The sequence below is a fragment of the Aspergillus fijiensis genome, assembly GCF_003184825.1.
Source record: "Aspergillus fijiensis CBS 313.89 unplaced genomic scaffold BO72scaffold_41, whole genome shotgun sequence".
In the NCBI taxonomy this organism is placed as follows: domain Eukaryota; kingdom Fungi; phylum Ascomycota; class Eurotiomycetes; order Eurotiales; family Aspergillaceae; genus Aspergillus; species Aspergillus fijiensis.
This window is the reverse complement of record NW_024469017.1, coordinates 241,824-260,980: the sequence shown is the minus strand read 5'-3', so window position 1 is coordinate 260,980 and position 19,157 is coordinate 241,824. Positions and strand designations below refer to the sequence as shown.

General features: G+C 53.3%; 7 protein-coding genes across 7 annotated transcripts; 4 read left to right on the top strand and 3 right to left on the bottom strand.

Moving 5' to 3' along the window:
• Positions 1–1,913: 1,913 nt before the first annotated feature.
• On the top strand, positions 1,914–3,779 carry BO72DRAFT_460707 (ammonium transporter; the record flags this gene model as incomplete). The annotated part of the gene is made up of 4 exons (XM_040946483.1): positions 1,914–2,022; positions 2,091–2,422; positions 2,458–3,076; positions 3,130–3,779. The coding sequence occupies 4 exons, from the start codon at positions 1,914–1,916 to the stop codon at positions 3,777–3,779; spliced, it is 1,710 nt and encodes a 569-aa protein (XP_040799150.1).
• Positions 3,780–4,410: 631 nt separating this feature from the next.
• On the bottom strand, positions 4,411–7,247 carry BO72DRAFT_408860 (Golgi transport complex subunit COG4). Its single transcript, XM_040942388.1, has 2 exons — positions 6,003–7,247; positions 4,411–5,947 (listed from the first exon to the last, which is right to left on the bottom strand). The coding sequence occupies exons 1-2, from the start codon at positions 7,194–7,196 to the stop codon at positions 4,646–4,648; spliced, it is 2,496 nt and encodes an 831-aa protein (XP_040799149.1). The 5' UTR covers positions 7,197–7,247; the 3' UTR covers positions 4,411–4,645.
• Positions 7,248–7,417: 170 nt separating this feature from the next.
• Positions 7,418–9,250, top strand: BO72DRAFT_450059 (SIR2 family NAD-dependent protein deacylase). The gene is made up of 2 exons (XM_040945166.1): positions 7,418–7,897; positions 7,959–9,250. The coding sequence occupies exons 1-2, from the start codon at positions 7,775–7,777 to the stop codon at positions 9,009–9,011; spliced, it is 1,176 nt and encodes a 391-aa protein (XP_040799148.1). The 5' UTR covers positions 7,418–7,774; the 3' UTR covers positions 9,012–9,250.
• Positions 9,251–9,792: 542 nt separating this feature from the next.
• On the top strand, positions 9,793–11,886 carry BO72DRAFT_450058 (putative hexokinase Kxk). The gene is made up of 5 exons (XM_040945165.1): positions 9,793–9,823; positions 9,886–10,008; positions 10,173–10,198; positions 10,276–10,683; positions 10,748–11,886. The coding sequence occupies exons 2-5, from the start codon at positions 9,891–9,893 to the stop codon at positions 11,621–11,623; spliced, it is 1,428 nt and encodes a 475-aa protein (XP_040799147.1). The 5' UTR covers positions 9,793–9,823; positions 9,886–9,890; the 3' UTR covers positions 11,624–11,886.
• Positions 11,887–12,450: 564 nt separating this feature from the next.
• On the top strand, positions 12,451–13,523 carry BO72DRAFT_450057 (uncharacterized protein). The gene is made up of 5 exons (XM_040945164.1): positions 12,451–12,868; positions 12,952–12,969; positions 13,128–13,148; positions 13,248–13,265; positions 13,383–13,523. The coding sequence occupies exons 1-5, from the start codon at positions 12,647–12,649 to the stop codon at positions 13,389–13,391; spliced, it is 288 nt and encodes a 95-aa protein (XP_040799146.1). The 5' UTR covers positions 12,451–12,646; the 3' UTR covers positions 13,392–13,523.
• A 192-nt stretch (positions 13,524–13,715) lies between these two features.
• Positions 13,716–16,016, bottom strand: BO72DRAFT_479028 (WD40 repeat domain-containing protein). The gene is made up of 4 exons (XM_040947551.1): positions 15,538–16,016; positions 14,975–15,466; positions 14,055–14,916; positions 13,716–14,000 (listed from the first exon to the last, which is right to left on the bottom strand). Exons 1-4 carry the CDS (start codon positions 15,880–15,882, stop codon positions 13,849–13,851), a joined length of 1,851 nt encoding a protein of 616 aa, XP_040799145.1. The 5' UTR covers positions 15,883–16,016; the 3' UTR covers positions 13,716–13,848.
• Positions 16,017–16,375: 359 nt separating this feature from the next.
• On the bottom strand, positions 16,376–17,612 carry BO72DRAFT_460702 (STIMATE family protein; the record flags this gene model as incomplete). The annotated part of the gene is made up of 2 exons (XM_040946482.1): positions 16,376–17,077; positions 17,145–17,612. 2 exons carry the CDS (start codon positions 17,610–17,612, stop codon positions 16,376–16,378), a joined length of 1,170 nt encoding a protein of 389 aa, XP_040799144.1.
• Between the last annotated feature and the right edge of the window lie 1,545 nt (positions 17,613–19,157).

The following is a 19,157-nucleotide window of genomic DNA, read 5'->3' as shown; positions in this document are numbered from 1 at the left end:
CAGTACTGACAGTACATACCACCAGTGCACTATATCCTCCACAACAAACAGCTCTCAAGCCACTTGCTTCAGTGACCCCTCGACTGTCCTGATGCATCGGAGGGTCAGGTCTGGGCAGTACTTCTTGTCCGCCAATGGTGAGGCCAATGGAAGCGAGCGGGATGGATGGTATCTCGTAACCTTGATTGTGATACCGAAGTTGAGAGCAGTTGATGCTGATGACGGTCATCCGGGGGCTGACAGGGTAGGGTGATCAGCTTATTTGCTGACCCCAGGATTCCTCCGCTGTCGCGCGACAGTCAGGACGCAGGAAGCATTCCCTGTGCTTCTGATATATGTCTACATAGAATATACTATGCAGAGAGCTGGTTTGTATTCAGTAGGATTGGGTAGGGGGTGCCACCGACTAAACCGCATTCTGTAGGCGCATATCGAGCCTTGCCTGGTTTCGGGGTGGTCTGCCCCGTCCCTTCCCAGCTTTTGCCACGAGGGAATAATCGACTCGAGAGAAACATTGGCGGGTGGACTGATTGACGGACAGATAAAGCTGAAGAGAGCCATTGACTTGGCACAGTCGATGTTGAGAAATGTTCATAACTAACGAATGAGAGTATTCTAGACTGACTGCTCTCCTCATCAATCAATCAATACATGAATGTACTGAGTACAGTTGATGTATGCACCAGTGCTGGCAGTTATCATTGAGGAAAGTTGCAAGGGTTCGCCGTTCGGTCGAGGATCGTCGGGCCCGAGTTTATTTTATCCCATTTGATTTTTCAACTCTTTCATTCCCTTCGTTATCGCACGCCCCCAGATTGACCACCTTATTTCGAATTTCAATTTTCAATTTATTATTTGGATTTTTTTTTTTTTACCTTGAAGTTTCTTTTCCCGATAGTCTTTTTATTTTTCCCGTCCAGTCCATCATCATGAGCTTCTTTTCCATTTCATCATCTTCCTCCTCCTCCTCATTCTCATCTCCATTCTCACTTTCCCTCCATCAAGGTTGCCTGAAAGCCTTCCAGCTGCTTATCTCTCGCTTCCCGACTCAGTTCCAGCCAGACAGGGCCGATCGGTTTCATCTGGGCCTGGGAGCATAGCAATTCTTCGGTTCACCGTGAAAAAAACAGCTCCACCTTGACCTTCCGGTGCCCAACGGGGGGGATCGGGATCCATTCTTGCTTCAATTCAGAACAGAACAGAAGAGTTCAAACTTCAGGGAGTCTTTCCCACTCTATAACTATCTACCACTCAATACTCAAGCGTCCTGTGGTTTTTGAGTCGACCCACCCCGGTGTCTTTCCAGAAAACTCGTTGCCAGTCAATTACACTTCGTATTTATATCTTGCCCACGCCTCCGCCCCGTGGCGGTTTCTCCTTCTCCACATCCGACGGCGGAGTTCTTCTACTACGCATACTAGATACTACTACCCTCGACTTACTTCATCCATCCTCTTCCTCTTCGCCTCTCAATTTCTCTTTCCCTCCCTCTTTCCACTTTTCTCCCTCCCCCTCCCTCTCTCCCTCCGTACCATCTCTCCCTCTCCACTGACGTTGATTCCGTCAATCATTCCGATCTCGGGTTGACTACGCCTTCAATCCCGACTCCTCCCTCCCCTTCCGAACCTTCTTTTGTCACGCTTTTCCTACTCAACCTCTTTCCGTGCTTGAATTCTCCCCAGCTCCCTCCTCGAATCACTCGATACCCTTGGTCATAACAGAAGGAAGAATATCCGGTATCACTCGACAAACTGCCACTGGTTCATCTCGTCACTTCACCCCTCCGCCATCCGCCAGTTCTCAGCGTGAGGACAACTTGGGCGGTGGTGACTCAATTCGCTCTCATCATTCTCGCCATATCACCTCAACTGCCTGCTTTAAAATCTACACTGTCCGCCAACTAAACTGTCACAATGCCGGGCAACGTCGGCGTCTACATACCTAAATATGCGTCATACAATTGGACGGGCGCACCCTCCGATTACGAAGCCCTTGCTACCAATGAACTGGGAGGCGATTCTCGTATGTGATCCTATGCGGGCTAGACAGCCTCCCATTGACCCTCACATCAATGCTTACCCCGGTCATAGGAACGGAGAACCTGAACAAATGGTTCCAATCCGGAGACCAGGCCTTCATCATCGTGTCCGCTGCCATGGTCATGGTCATGATTCCCGGTCTGGCGTTCCTATACTCGGGTCTTGCCCGTCGAAAGTCGGCTCTCAGCATGATCTGGGCCTGTATGGCTTCGTTCTCCGTCGTCACGTTTCAATGGTACTTCTGGGGCTACTCCCTCGCCTTCTCACCCACCGCCACCAACGGATACATCGGCAACTTGCGCAATTTTGGTCTCATGAAGACGCTCGCCGACCCCAGCCCTGGATCTCCTCTCATCCCAAATCTGCTCTATGCCTTCTATCAGGTACACTCCCCCGCCTTGTTCATGGATTTCTCCAGGAGACTGACCCAGTCCTTGGTTTTCAGATGCAATTCTGTGGTGTAACGGCAGCTATCATCATGGGAGCCGTAGCTGAAAGAGGTCGGATGCTACCGGCCATGGTGTTTGTTTTCATTTGGGCCACCATTGTCTACTGCCCACTGGCATGTTGGGCCTGGAATGTGAATGGTTGGGCATACAAGTATGGTGTCTTGGATTATGCGGGTGGCGGCCCCGTTGAGATCGGGTCAGGGTTGTCTGCTTTTGCCTACTCCATGGTCCTCGGTCGCCGTCAGGAACGGATGATGCTCAACTTCCGCCCGCACAACGTGTCGCTTATCCTACTGGGGACTGTCTTTCTTTGGTTTGGATGGTTGGGATTTAACGGTGGCTCGGCTTTTGGCGCTAACTTGCGTGCCACCATGGCGTGCTGGAATACCAATCTGACTGGAGCGTTCGCGGCCATGACCTGGGTTTTGCTCGATTGGCGTCTTGCACGTAAGTGGTCCATGGTCGGCTGGTGTTCCGGCACTATCTCTGGCCTCGTCGCAGCTACCCCGGCCTCGGGTTATATCCCTCCCTGGGCCAGCGTGATTCTGGGTGTCGTCACTGGCATTGTTTGCAACTACTCCACCAAGGGTAAGTCCGATCATATCCCCACTGCATGAATACACTGATTCTAATAAGTACAGTGAAATACTGGGTTGGAATTGATGACTCCATGGATGTGCTTGCTGAGCACGGTATTGCGGGTATCGTCGGTTTGATTTTCAACGCCTTCTTCGCAGATGATGCGATCGTCGGGCTGGACGGAGTCAACACGGGATCCGGCTCGGGTGGCTGGATTATTCACAACTGGAAGCAACTATACATTCAAATCGCCTACGTCGTCGCCACTTGCTCCTACGCATTCGTCATGTCTGCCATCATTGCATACGCCATCAACGCCATTCCCGGCCTCAAGCTGCGCGCCTCGGAGGAAGCCGAACTTTTGGGTATGGACGACGATCAACTGGGTGAATTTGCCTACGATTATGTGGAAGTCCGCCGTGACTACTTGGCCTGGACTCCTCAGAAGCACGACCAGCTGGAGGATGGCCACGAGATCCCTGCTGCAGCGCGGTACGGTATTGGCGAGCACAGCGAAATGATGCTAGACGGACACGCCCCGGTTGGCGTTGACAGTCGTGGCTGCAGCGAAGGCGACTCGGGCATCCAGGAGATCAAGATGGCGCCGGCGCCGCGCCAAGTGGCCGAGCACCACCCGGCACATGAGCACGAGCCCGAGCCCATGGGAGAGCCGGTAGCGGCGATCCCCATGCAGGAGAAGATCGACGCCTGATGAGCATATCGCATATTTGTTATCTGTTTTTCTGTTCTATTATGATATCCAGCGTCGCCTTGCCCCCCGAGCCAGCTTTTGCGGTTGTTCTCCATTTTCTGTGTATTATTTCCGGTGGGGGGATTACTCTTCGGACTATCTTGTTTTTTACCCCTAAACATGGCGTTATGTTGGGTCAGCACACCCGCGGGTTCTGTATACCTCTCTGCTGGGTGCTTTGTATATACTAGCTTCTTTAGCTGGCGGCAGGATTTTCTTCAGTGTTCAGGATTGATACCAGCACAAGCATAGATTTGATTAATTTGAGGAAACATATTTAAATCGATGACGGTGCAATTAAATTAGAAAAGCCATTCAAGGTGATTTTATTAGGAGGTAATTTCAGATCATCACCCACACTAACTCGCTCACACCACAGGCTCAGTTGTCGCCCGGCCAGGCGAGAAGAAAGCTCATGGATCATCGTCTAGCTAATTTGTCACATGCATGGCCAGCCACGGCACGTGGTTCCCATGGCAGAGCTGCAGAGCCGCAACCCACTGTACCATTTTATATTTGAAGTATGCAGTAGCTGGAAGCAAACAATCTTCTTTGATCAGCGGGCATTGATCATTCCTCGCCCGATAGCCTTGACACGAACCCTCGGAATTTGATACTATATGCAGTTGATAAGTACATACGACTAATTTCACTCATCTCTAATGTGTACCCTATGTTTGTATGTACTGTACATTCATATCATCTACATGCAAGCCCTTTGACGGGGCAAAATGGGGCGGACTGTTCCCTTCCCTCTTATGTACGTTTAGCTAGTCACTCTGTCTGAGTACCCTGCCTCTAAGACTGGATCGGAATGGAAGGGGGTATTAAGCTCGTCGCACCATGGCCCGAACCCTCATCCTCTCCTCCCGACTCAGCTTCTCGACGACTTCCGCCGTCTCCCCGCCGCGCATCACATCCTCCCACTCGTCCTCGTCCATACCCATCACCAGCACCATCTGCAGACAGCGCACGAACGCGTCACGGTGCCGATACCGGCCCTGCGAGCCGCCGACGTCCACCGCCGCGCCGACCACGCCGGAGACGTCGCGCTCGAGCCGCGTCGCCCCGAGCGCGTTGACCCGGCCGTGGTAGCTCCAGAGTCTCTTCTCCAGGAGCCGCGCCAAATACGCCACCGTGACGGTCAGGAGGCGGTCGAAGGCCGAGGCGGTGAGGATGCGGCTGATGGGGAGGAGTAGCTCGTTCCACGCGGTCGCGAAGCGCGGGCGCACCAGCTCCGCGCCCGGGTCGGCTTCCCCGTCGGCGGCCGCCGCGTCGGGGGCGCCGATGATCGGGTCGTCCGAGTCGTAATACTCGTTCATGCTGGGGATCGTCGGGGCGTTGTAGACCGTACGGACCGGGTCGTTGGCGTCCCGGGGCTGGTATTCGATGTCGCGGAAGGCGTCCGACAGGATGGGCCGGAGGCGGTGTTTGATGACGTTGTTGAAGATGACTTGGATGCCATCGTTGAGGAGGTCTGTGACCTTGGACTCGAATGTGCTGGCGAGGGAGTGTAGGGTTTGAGATGCCAGTTGGGCTTCTGTGGGGCTGGGGAACAGGGCCTGGATGGGGTCGGTGGTGGTGGTGGACGAAGGTTCGGATTGGCTGGCAATCTTCTGTTCCGTATGTTTGTGAAGGATGCGCCGGATGTAGTCGACTGCGACGTCGAGATTGTTGATGAGCACGAGGAAGGGGATGGTGAGCGATTCCGGAGGCTGGGCGCCTTGGACCGCGGCGCGCGGATAGCATTCGTCACGCATCTTCCGCTGGGTCATGCCGATGAAGTCAGAGCCGAGAACGCGCGAAACCGTCGGGACGACGTTGGTGACGACGCTAATCTGCGAGGTTGCAAGGGACTGCTGCAGGACTTTGTTGACAATGTACATGATGTCGTCAACAGCGGAGGTGATGTGTGGTGGGTCGGCCTTCAGCGGCTTATGCGGGTTGAGAGTCAGGCCGGATGGTTGCTCGTCGAGCTGAAAGGCCTTTTCTACGGATCGACGGAAGAAGAAAGTCGTCATAGTATTGAAAGGAGCGGCGAGACGTTCATTAATCTTTCTAGCAAGGGAGGATTCGCGAAGAAACTCGGGAAGGGCGAACTGGTTGGTGGAATCATTCTCCCCGGGAGGCTGGCAATTAGTCAGTATCAGGTTACAGTTTGTGGAAATCAGCAAGGCAAACTACATTACAGGTGTCTGCTAGGAAGCGGCAGTATAATGACCAGCGTCCTAGCATAACGGCCATCTCGTTGAGGAGCCCGTCGATCTCCTTCATGTCGACGCCCTCATCCTCGGCGGCTCCGTCGCGGGTGGCAGGTGAAATGGATCGAGGCGTGCCACCGCCGCGCTGGGGCGGCAAGAAGCTCTGCACGAGGAAAGTAAAGGCATAGGATTTGATATCAGTCAGCTTGCGATCTACGTGGCGCTCATCGCTCCAAGTGTCAAGGATGATGCCACCCTGAACATCAGCCTCAAGCTGGAGGCGCTCGATGACGCGGTTCATCTTGCGCGGGCCATAATGACGCTCGACGAGGCTGCCGTGGCCGTCAATAATCTGGGCGATATGTTCGAACAGCTTGGTGAGTGCGCTGGCATAGAAGAAGCCGTCTTTGGCCTGGCCGCCGGAGGCATTAAGATTGGATCGAGCGCGAGCGGCAACACCCTGACAGACGTAGCGGCCGTAAACGTCGAGACCGACCTCGGAGCGGCCAATTAGGGGAAAGAGCTTGAAAAAGCGAGTGATGCGGGCACCATTGTTCTCCTGGACGGCCTTGTCGAATTCACGCAGGAAGAGACCGCAAAGTGACTCGGCGGCGCTGTCGAGGGTAACATGGGGCGGGTCAGGCACCTCCGCGGTGGGCACCATCTCCGCCGCGAAGGCCCCGTGGATCACCTCCGGGGGGATCTTGGCTGCGCGGTGCAGGTAGCTCGCCGCAGTCTCCCAATCCTGCGGGGCCCCCATCGAGCCAGCCACTCCCAACACACATGCCTTTAGCTCAGCAACCTGATCTACCACAGCGAGGGTAGCCTTCACACGAGATTGTTCGCGGTCCAGACGACGAACCGCGCTGGAAATCCGATCGGCGGTAGTGGCCGCATCGGCGAGCATGCCATGGCTGATGGCACGCGTGGTACTAGTTTGTGAGCCCAGGTTCGCACGAAGCAGATCTAACCGTCCAAGTTCGCGTGAGAAGTCCTTCTGAGAAGCTACAAGAGCATCGAGGCGGGCAGTCACCGAAGCTTCCTGCTCATGTAGGTGAGACAGCGTGGCCTTGATCTCGGCGACGGAGCTGGCGTTGAAGACGGTAGTGAGGGTGTTGGTTGGGCTGAGACCGGCGTCAGAGTGGCCATTGACCTTGCCAAGGGGAGGATTGGCCATTGCCGATAAGAAAAGCGAGCAGCTCTGGGCTGCGACAGCAGTCAAAGTGTTATTCCGAAGGATGGAAAGGAAAGGAGGCCATCGAAGCCATTCCGAACAACATGGCATAATTACCGAAGGCGGTCAGCGGGCGGGGATTGCTGCCTCAGGTGTGGATTACAGCACATTGATAAACTGTAGTAAACATAATTCTGCTTATTCAAGAGACGGAAAAGCTAAACCGCGAAGTCTCAAGTGAAGGTAGATAGCTTCTTTGATACAAGCCTGACTCGTTATCAAATAGTGATCAGGCTGGTGAGTGTAGCTGTTTATACCGAGTAGCAGATGGTTGACACCTGAGGCGGAAGAGCAGCTAATGTTGATGATGGGCTTTTCTTTTTTCGGAAATTGACCGTTTTTCATCTCGACGTCATTTCGGAATTTCTTCCCATTGCATTGCACGCCACTTTCGGCTATTTCTTTCGTGTCTCGAGGGGATCACGCTCTTCCCGACGCGCCATAACTATAACTGCGCACGAATTATCACTTAATCACTATTCCATCAAGGACGGCCTTGAATTGGCCGTGTTGTTCGCATCATGGGCAACCAATCCTCCACTGACGTGGACGAGAAGGCCCCCCCATCCGTGCTGGAGAAGCGCACTATCGAGGCAGTCGCCAAGTATATCCTTGAGAAAGATGTGCGACGCATTGTGGTTATGGTAAGACATCTCCGGACCTCAAAACAGAGTAGTTGCTGACAAGAAGATACCCGGCAAACAGGTGGGTGCAGGCATCAGCACCTCGGCCGGCATTCCCGATTTCCGCTCCCCTGACACGGGCATCTATTCCAACCTGGCCTACCTAGATCTGCCCGATCCCGAAGCCGTATTCGACATCAGTTTCTTCCGCGAGAACCCCAAGCCCTTCTACACCTTGGCCCGCGAGCTCGCTCCGGGCCGATACCGACCCACGATCGCACACTCGTTCATCAAACTGCTCTACGACAAGGGGCGCCTTCTAAAAAATTTCTCGCAGAACATCGACTGCCTTGAGCGTCTGGCAGGGGTGCCGGGGGAGATGATCGTTGAGGCCCACGGGAGCTTTGCAACCCAGCGGTGTATCGACTGCAAGGCGGACTACCCAGAGGACCAGATGAAGGCAGCCATTGCTAAGGGAGAGGTGCCTTACTGTCCAGAGTGCAACGGGCTTGTGAAGCCGGATATTGTTTTCTTTGGGGAAGCGCTACCGTCGGACTTCTTTAGCAGCAGCGATTTGCCCGAACAGGCCGATCTCTGCATTGTCATGGGCACCAGTCTGACGGTGCAACCGTTTGCTAGCTTGCCCGGGTTCTGTCGCGATGGGATACCGCGGGTGCTGATCAACATGGAGCGGGTCGGAGGACTGGGGTCGCGCCCAGACGACGTCCTGGTACTGGGGGATTGCGATACCGGGGTGCGTCGATTCGCTCGCGCTCTGGGTTGGGAGGAGGAGTTGGAGGCGCTGTGGGAAGCCACCAAATTGCCGGAGGAATCCGGCGCACAGACGGTGGAGGATACACCGCCTCGGACACGCGAAGAGCAGTTACAGGAGGAAGTCGAGCGTCTCACGGAAGAGGTCAATCGCACGCTGGGTATCTCGCAGGCCTACGAACAACGTGTCCGCCAACAATTAGGGGGAGCCGTCGCGGGGAAAGCGGATCGCGCAGATCGAATTGACCCGGCGAATAACAGCCGCAGCTCGCATGCGGGGGAGACAAGCACTGAAGGGCTGGCCCATGTCTTCCCCCATCTGACACGGGCCACAAAAGAAGATGATAGATCGGAAAGTTTCTAACCAAGACGTTAGGTTATGGCTTATTGGCTTTTGACGAAGACGGGATGGGGATGGGCATGAGAGGGTGAAAGAGGGTGAAAGATTGGTTTAGGTGGCTGGTCGACCATTCCGCCCGGATTCGGGCGTCTCGACCGCGGAGGGGGGTTTTGCTGATGAATTCTAATGACCCTGATGAGTAGACGATCGATAAAACAAAGACAGACTAAGACAGGAATTATCTTCGCATACAGTAATGATAGGACAGGAATCCAAATGCATTAGGAGAGTAGTCAATTCCCAGCCCTAAAGCAATCCCCTCCTCCCTCTTCCTCCCCACCTCCACCATCTGAGCATTCTTGAACTCCGCAGAAGGGAAGTGGGAACAGTCGGATCCCCCTGGCGCCATTGCCCACTCGAGACTCCATATAAAGACCGATCATGTTTCAAGGATTACTCAAGTATAATAATTGAGGAAGATTATTGACTCATTGACTAGACATCGTATTTATTTTGACCCGCCGCGACCAAAGCCAGTCACCGGTGAGGAGGACCCGCGCCGAGTGGCCAGTTGCCCCCGATAATATTCCCCGCCAAACCCGACCTTTTGCCCCACGTCGTCATCGCTGTCTTTCTTTCTCTTGTCTCACTCTTCTTCTGCTTCTCCCTCTTAACACACTCCCTAAATCCCTTCTCCCTTCCATAATACCTCTCTTCTTCAGTTGCTGGTCATCCCCCATCCCCCATCCCTTTCGTTGTGATTTTTCCAATACCCCTCTCATCATCACTATTCACAATGGTTGGACTCGGTCCCAAGCGCCCCCCTTCCCGCAAGGGTACGCCTCCTTCCCTTCCATTCCCTCCACGGGATGCCGAATTCCAATTGACCCGACCATAGGATCCATGGCCGATGTGCCCCAAAACCTCCTGCAGCAGATTAAGGAGTTTGAGGATATGTTCACCGTTGACCGGGCCACACTCAAGAAGGTTGTCGACCACTTTGTGAAGGAATTGGAGAAGGGTACGTCATAAAGCTTCTTCCCTCCCCTTGAACAACCCTTGAACAACAACAAAAACACAGTCACGAATATCCGACATTTTCCATACCTAGATCAATTCCCAACCCATTCACAAAATTCCCAATGATTTCTTGCAGCTGACTAGGTCTGAGTTGAGCGTGAACAGGTCTTAGTGTCGAGGGTGGCAACATTGTGAGTATGGCCTGACCGGGCAATTAGCTCCGCCATCGAGAAGGATCGGATCGACTAACTGGCTGGCTTCACCTCAGCCCATGAATGTCACCTGGGTTATGGGATTCCCCGATGGTGATGAACAGGGAACTTTCCTCGCCTTGGATATGGGTGGTACCAACTTGCGTGTCTGTGAGATCACCTTGACCAAGGAGAAGGGTGGCTTCGACATCACTCAGTCCAAGTACCGGATGCCCGAGGAGCTCAGAACCGGCACTGCTGAGGAGCTGTGGGAGTACATCGCCGACTGTCTGCAGCAATTCATTGAATCTCACCACGAGGGCGAGGAGCTCTCTAAGCTTCCCTTGGGTTTCACCTTCTCCTATCCCGCCACCCAGGATTACATCGACCACGGTGTCCTGCAGCGTTGGACTAAGGGCTTTGATATTGATGGAGTGGAGGGCCACGACGTCGTTCCTCCTCTGGAGAAGATTCTTAAGGACAAGGTGGGTCTCTTCCATGCGTATTTTGGGTTGAGGCGTGCTAATGTGATACTCTCGCGACCTACAGGGCCTGCCTATCAAGGTTGCTGCCTTGATCAACGATACTACCGGAACCCTCATCGCGTCTGCGTACACCGACCCTGCTATGAAGATTGGCTGCATCTTCGGCACTGGTGTTAACGCCGCCTACATGGAGAATGCGGGCTCTATCCCCAAGCTTGGCCACATGAACCTACCCGCTGATATGCCCGTCGCCATCAACTGCGAGTATGGCGCATTCGACAACGAGCACATTGTGCTCCCCCTCACCAAGTATGATCACATCATCGACCGGGACTCTCCCCGTCCCGGCCAGCAGGCTTTCGAGAAGATGACCGCCGGTCTTTACTTGGGTGAGATCTTCCGTCTCGCCCTGGTTGACCTGCTGGAGACCCACCCGGGTCTCATCTTCAACGGCCAAAACACCTCGGAGCTGCGCAAGCCCTACCTCCTGGACTCGTCCTTCTTGGCCGCCATTGAGGAGGATCCGTATGAGAACCTCCAGGAGACGGAGGAGCTCCTGGAGCGCAAGCTCAAGATCAAGGCGACGCAGCCCGAGCTGGAGATGATCCGCCGCCTTGCGGAGCTTATCGGTACCCGTGCGGCTCGCCTTTCGGCCTGCGGTGTTGCTGCCATCTGCAAGAAGAAGAACATCGAGTCGTGCCACGTGGGTGCCGATGGTTCCGTGTTCACCAAGTACCCCCACTTCAAGGCCCGTGGTGCTCAGGCGCTGCGGGAAATCCTTGACTGGGCTCCCGAGGAGCAGGACAAGGTCTGCATCCAGGCTGCCGAGGATGGTTCTGGTGTAGGTGCCGCCCTCATTGCTGCCTTGACTCTGAAGCGTGTCAAGGCTGGCAATGTGGTGGGTATCCGCGATGCGAACGACATGAAGACTCTCCTATAAACATGTGAAGTGGGGTAAGAGGTAATCTTTTTGAGAATTTCCAGCGTGGTGTTTGAGAGCGGCTGTTTTTTTGGGCGGGGGGAAAATGGATGACTCCAGCGACATAGAACAGAAGAAAGAGACAGTACAGTACATACATTGGCGATGAGTGGCCGACGCTTGGTTAAGACAGGTTGGTATACAGGATCACGCAAGTATTTGAAATTGTCGATAGACGGTAACCAAATCTATCCATTGAATTTGACGATTGTCAATATACACCACACCCATACATGCTAAGTAGAAACATACCTGCCTGCCATGGTTCAATTTGTGTCGATCGGGACCATCAGAGGGGGAATGTTGGATGATCCCTTTAAGTGAGATGAGTATTTGTTGGCTGCCGCGGACGCGGAAGTGGCTGAAGAGAGGGAGGGAAAAGGGAACTTGATGGCTAACATTCCGAGCACGCGGTGGAATGTCTTCTCTTGAGATGCTGCACAGTGTACTGTACCAACAATACCAACAATAGTCAATGAGCTTGTTTTTCCCCCCTCTTATTTCTCCAATCACTCAAAAATCCTCCTGCTCCTCTACACATGGTACCGGTCAGTACTCAAGGCGAAGACAGGCAACTCAATGGGGTAGATAATTGGCAGGGGTGGGTGATCCATACATCCATCATCCCTTGCCCTACTTGAATTTCCCTGGGCCTCCTGAGTAACCCTGAATGCCCTTCTAGATCTCCGTCTCCTCGGGTGTCCCGTGCTACTGGGTAAGTGGAGATGAGATGGATACCAACGTAAACCCTGCCATCCCTCGAATGTGTTCCTCATCCTGGCATGTAACAGACCCCTCCCGTGAAACATAGCAATAAAGCCCTAAATAAATACACGCTTCTTGCTCTAAAGTCCCCTGTGCACTTTCACGTTCCTGCTTTTGTTTTTTTCTTTTTGTTCGATTTCGTTATTCCGACCTTATTACACTTCTTTCATTCTTTCGTTCTTTCATTCCCAAAGAGTTCTCCCATCTCTCCAACTCACCATGAGATTCTCCCTCGCCCTCCTCGCCACTGCGGCCCTGACAGCTACGGGGGCGCTCGCCCTCCCCCACGGCAACACTGAGATGACAAACAAGCAGCCCATGAGCATGAGCACGATGGAGGACAGCCCCACGCAGACTCCCTCGTCGTTACCTTCCTCCAAGCCCAGCAGCAGCAGTTCCGGCAGTACCCCCCAGCCGAGTAAGACGGCCGCTACCCAGGGTGTACGTTTTCTCTTCCCCCCATCCTCTTTCCTTGACAAAATCTCTACAACCGTGCAGCGAAAATAACCAACGAGACATCACAGGAAACCGACGAAGATTTCGTAAGGAGACTCTCCCATACATCCTCTGCCCTATCTCCCCCCTCCTCAAGTTGAACCCTGCAACACTTACCTCACCCATTACCACCACCACCCTCCTCCGCATTCATGTGAAACCTGGAAGCTAACCATGACTCTTTTCGCTTATTTGGGAAAAACAGCTCTCGGGTCTATTGGGCAATGTAAGCCTCTATTCTTTCACTCTTCTTTTCTCTATTTGCGGGTTTGGGAAAGCTCGAAAGGCTGACGTGATGACCTTGTGTTTGTTGTGATATATGTAGCTTGGTCTGAGTGGTCTGGTGAGTTTTTCCTTCCCCTTGTAAATGACAAGCTAGGCTTGGTCCTTTGTTGATCTACACTGGTGTTTGAGAAAAAAAATCATTGTACTGATTCCGGTCGTGCACCTGTCTTTCTAGCTTGGTTAGGGCTTGTGAATTGCGGGTCACGAATGGGCCTTGGGCTGTTGGGTTGTGGGGAGGTCAATGGAGGGGAGATAGGTCTGAGAGAGATGGTGAAAGGAAGGGCATTAGCGGCAAAGGGAATGGGACGAAGGGCGGGAGGGGATACCCTTTTGGATTTGGGAGGGGGGGGGGCAAAGGCAAGAGGACGGACTGCTTTCGTTATATTTTCCGTGGGAAATCTTCAGTATCTAATTCCAAACATCATATCCGAATCGATGAAATTACCAGAAGTGACTCTTGCTTTTCAGAGTAGCTTAGCTTTGCGTAAGCATAGGATGAGAGAAAAGCCCGGCTGCTGCTTGATATGAGATACGAAAGCCAACGTCAATGCAGAGTGTGAAATGTGATTACTTTTGTATGCCACTGATCCAAACCGTAAAACGCGTCTATATAATACTATCGAGTAGATGCACGACCTCTCTCATCCGCGAATCTCCCACAGACGGATCCGACCTTGCTCGTTACCCACAGCCAATTGCTCCGAGTTGGGCGAGATGGCCACGGCGGAGATACGGCCAAAGGGGGTGTTGGAGGTCGGCCAATTGCGGTAGACCGTGCAACTGGGGAGGTGGACTGGATAGAAGTCAGCATATGTTAAAAATCGAGAGACATGGGGAGCAAACATACCGATTCTCAATGCATCGCGCTTCCAGCGACTCGCCATCACGAAGAACTGTCCATCCGGCGCAAAGACCAAGTGGCTGATGGGCGTGGTGAGCTGGTCCAGCACGCGTACCGGTTCGGGGCTCCGAGGGATGAAAGTCTGACTGGTCTCCTCCGTGTTCGAGGCAGCAGCAGTAGCATATGCGGCTGCCCATTCGCGACGGTCGTACACGTTGACAATACCGCTGGAGCTGCCGATGGCGACCCAGCGGTCACCGCCAAGTTGAGTGCGTCCGGACCGTCCGCCTAGGCTGAGTACCGTCGTGCCCACGGCGCCGGCGTCGATCCAGCGGGCCACCACACGGTTCTCGCGGCCGTCCCATTCGGAGACCTCACCACTCTTGCTCACCACTGTCAGACCCTCGCCGTCGCTCCACCACGCGAAATCCGACACACCTCCGCGACCGTCCACACGGACCTGTGCAATCCACTGCGCCGTATTGGAGTCGAGGATGTTGATGAGACCACCGCCCTTGCGGGCCGAGCCCACCAAGCCCACATACCGTCCGCACGGGGACAGCTTGAGGCGCTCCATCGTCTTCTGCTCTTCCTTCCGGTCCGAGGTGCCGTTGACCTTGTCCACCTTGCCGGTTTCCAGGTCCCAGATGTGGAAGTATCTCCGACGCCCAGATGCGAAAATGCGGTTTCCGCTAGGCAGATGGAACGCAGAGGTGTGAAGGGGCGTGTGGCGGATGTGGAAGGATGTGAGAAGAGGGTTCGGAGCCAGGGCGGAGGGCGAGATGTGATGCAGGAAGAGAGTGGCTGCCTGTCCGGAGGAGAGCAGTAGTGGGTAATGAGGGTGGAAAGAGAGTGAATCGATGGCCGACTGTCGCTCATTTGTTATTTCCCTGCACGAAAGCACAAACGAACAGTATTACACTCACCGGCTGGTCCTTGCCGACATCCTTGAGTCTCGCAATGCCAATGACCTCCTGACGCATCTTTCTCTTGCCGCCAGGACCTGTGTTGTCCTCCAGCTTGACGAGATCTGTGGCACCCTGAAGCAATTTCGCGAGAGGTTGTGTGGAAGAGCGCTCCTCATCATCCGTATCCATGTCATCGGCGTCGGAATCGTCCTTCTGCTGGTTTTTCTCGGGGTCTGCCCAATCGGGCACAGGGTTCAGCTGGACGAACTGTCTGCGCAACCGGCGAATGTATTCCTTGCCACTAATGACGTCCTCTGATTCCGCGACGCGCAGCTTGCGCAACCGCTGGTGGCTCGCCAGTGAGATTGTAAGACGGTCATCGTCGCTATCATGCCACAAGGCGGGCAAGCCATTGGCCTCGTCTTCGCTAGCCTCCTCATCGGACGGTGTCGCAGGCGCCTCGCCGATGTAGTCAGAAACAGGTCCGGGTCCGGAATCAAGGAAGAACAGCTGTGTCGAGTCAATTCTGTCAGCAAATGTCTTTCTGCGGACAAATAGGAAACAAAAAAACCATCGCATACATCGGAGTCAGCCAATTTACTCAGATCTTGCTCTTCATCGTCATTCTCCGAGTCATCGCCATCCCCCATTTCTTCATCGCTCTGATCAGCAAGTACCAGACCGCGCTCGTTCTGAGTCTTCAGTGCGCCGAGAAATCCATCGTCGTCGCCGAAAAGCATCTGTTCCAGCTTGAGTTCGGCCTCATCCTTCTCGGGAACATCCGACTCATCGTCACTCCCTTCACTGCTGGTCATGTCATCGTCGTCATTCTGGGCGCGAATGGGCTCGCCCGCCTCGTAGACCAAGCGCGACGAGGCATCGCCGGACTTTTGGCGGGTCTTTTCCTTGACGGTCGATTTGGGCATTGGGGGCTGATCCACCTTCTGTTGGTGGGGATACCTAGCAAAGTACAAACAGTAGGATCAAGTTTGTAGGAGTATTTCTCGATAGGTGAAATTTACGAGAAGAATGTAATCGACTAGAGACAAATGCACATGCAGGTAGAATTGCAGATGCGATGCCTGCCGCCAGACAATAATTTTCTTTCGCTTGAGCCGGCAGTTGCGGGCGGTGAACACTGCGGTGGACCCTTCTTATAGCCTCGAAGTTCAGGCACATACAATATGAGTTAGGCAAGGGATCACAAGAATCAATAAGAGTTCGCCAGAACAGGATTGCACAATTCTCAAGATAAATAACTCCATCATGGCAAATGGTTCATGTACACGTCCATTTATACAGCCACAATCAAATATGCATAGAGGTAATCGCCATGCCTTTACGGACCTTAGATCAAAAACAGTTTAGAAGAATAAATACCAAACGCCGCAAGATCGCATGTGTGTAAGTGGAGAGTCGTTATAGTGTATCCGTTGGTTGGCCACTCGGCTTGATCGACGGAGATGATCCTCCGAGCCCATCACGATCGCTTCCAGACCTGGCCGACACCGTCGCTGACGATGCTGAACTGCATTCGCCATGAGCGGCGGGATTATACTCCACCGAGTCAAATCGTACGAGATCTTCCTTCCCTGGTGTAGAGCTCTCCGAGTCAGGTCCCCTTCTACCTTTACCCACCGAACCATCGTCCGAAAACGAAACATCATCATCCACGCCGGCCAGCAGTCCACGACGGTGCTCGTCATCGTGTTCAGCTGCTCGGTCACCGCCATTCTCCTCTTCCACAGTGCCCTGTGGCAGAGAGAGCGGCTTTTTGATAAAGGTATCGATGATGTAATACTGAATGGCGTTCATGATAACCGGGAAAAGAAGCATAACGAAAATGATTTGGACAGCGGTATTGCCCTCCGTCCACCGTAGAGCCCAATCGCCCACCTTGACGATAAAAGGCAGCAATTGAATGATGAAGAAGACACAAATCTTCATCCCTAGTAATCCAAGGAAGTATATCATCGACTGCTTGAACCACCAGGAAGCACGGGGCGGGCGACCGTAGTTTCCAGACTCAATAGACTCTGGCGGATTCGCAAGGGGAGTAAACATGGCGAGGCGGCTCAAGATGTGTAATATGAAGATCAAGATGGGGATACCGAGAGTGGTCTGTGATCGCCGGGGTATTAGTTGGCTATCACTTCAGCGCTGCCCAGGATCAGAATCGGTCACTCACATCTATTCCCAAGTTCAGAAGATAGAACGAACATGGGTTGGGCTTATATTTGCTTTGAATCTCAAACTGGCCGGCCGAGAACATGGACATGAGAAGATTCGCCAGATGCAACATGGCCGAGCCGAAGACTTGCTTTGAAACATCGAATGCCCAGACCTTCACCGGTCGTTGGGGTCTCTCCCTCCAACGCTTATAGACCAGCGATAAGAGCGCCAGGGCCCCAAGTGCGGCCTGCACCAGCAGCGAAAAGGGACCAAGGAGCCTACACTCTCCATTATCCTCAGCATCCCCTCCAGACTCCGAGGCAGCTAGGTAGGAGGCGGACTGTTGCATGGTAGCAGACGGGGAGGGTGTAGGAGAAGCGCCTGGGGCTGAATGATCTCCGATAGACGATGCCCCCACGCCGCTACTGAGTACTGCGATGACCGTCGCTGCGGCGAGGATGAAAGTGGGCGATATACGGGCCATGGCGCCCGTCAAGATCGTTCCTCTCTGTCTAGAAATGCAAAAAGCAGCGAGAGAAGAGGGGGAGGGATTTGAGAAATGCTCGGAAGATGAACTTGGAGCAGCAGTGGCGATAGGAGTACGGAGTAGAGGACCGAGCAGTTTCACTAGTGATGCAAGATGGCGGCGGGTTTGCCTATCTTGCGAGGGACGGTCGGTGTCGCGGGCATAGGGGGAAAAACACTTTCTCGTGGGGGCTGATTTCGAAGCAGTAAAAAGAGAATAAGTTATACAATATGAAAATCAGATATTGACCGTCTAACAGGCTAGCGAAGATAATTCCCACATCAATCAAGTCGCTTAACAATATTCAGGATTTTTCTTCTTCTTCCTTGTCTACTTTGATTCATGCGGAGGTGGGGGGGGACAGTTCAAACGTTCGGGTGTTCGAGAGTGACACCGCTTCGAGGGCGGTCGGTGGAGGTACCGAGTAAGTTAGTGGTGGTGGTGCGCGTGTGACGTGATGGACTCAGTAGCACTCAAGTATGAAGTAGTAGTTAGGGATCGATCATGGATGGACTGGATCATGGATGGAGCCTCCAGCCCAACCCTTGCTTCTCATTTGGGACTAGTCAACGGTTCAATCTTCAACCCGTGACCTTGAATCATCTCCGAGGTCTCCTCCGCCCTTCCCGGGAACCACAAACAGAGCTGACTAAATTGGAGCTACGGCAAGTGATTGGCTGTCTCCAGAACAATACCAACCATTGTCCTGAAGAACAAGCGCAGATCAATAGCGGGCACTGCAGCTACCAGTACTAAGGTACTACACATACTAGTGACTAGAGCGTGGGGTAAAGGTAGGATATAGTTATCACATATATGCAAATCAGTCAGCACTTTGATCTTTGATCAGCTAGCAAAGTGCTTGATGATATGACACAGAATTCAGTCTGTATAGTACAGTACACACATACACGCATACATACGTACGTATGTACTGTACTGTACTATGCCCATCTGGTTAATCGTAGGAGCTTAAGTCGGCTATCTGGTCTAGTTACCGGTTGGCACTGACGCGGTGAAGTCTACAGTGAAACAGATGGATATATAATGGAGTCTCGTTTGAGTTATTCAACAGCAATAAATCAGAATCTCAACCGTGGTGCTCATTCCAACTCGTTATCATGGTGAGAATGCCCATGAAAAGGTTGCAAGGATAGCCTGAAATGGTCGTGTTATTCGAGAAGCTAGGAAAAAGATGGGATGATGCAAATATGTGGGCAAGAATTAGTTAATTTGCGACGACACCGTTCCATTGATGACTCTCGTCGCATTTGACCAAGCAGCAAGTCAGTTAGTCAAACCCACCCACCGCTCACAGCAAGCCAATAACGGCAACAAAAGCAGCAGCAAAGGCACCACCCAGAGTCATGGCTTGGTGGCCAGCTGCGCCATTGGGGGTACTGGAGGCATTCGAGCCCAAGGAGGTCTTGGAAGAAGATGCACTCTCGGTCGCGGCACTGCCAGTGGCAGTGGTGGTAGAATCATTCTTGCTGTCAGCGCTAG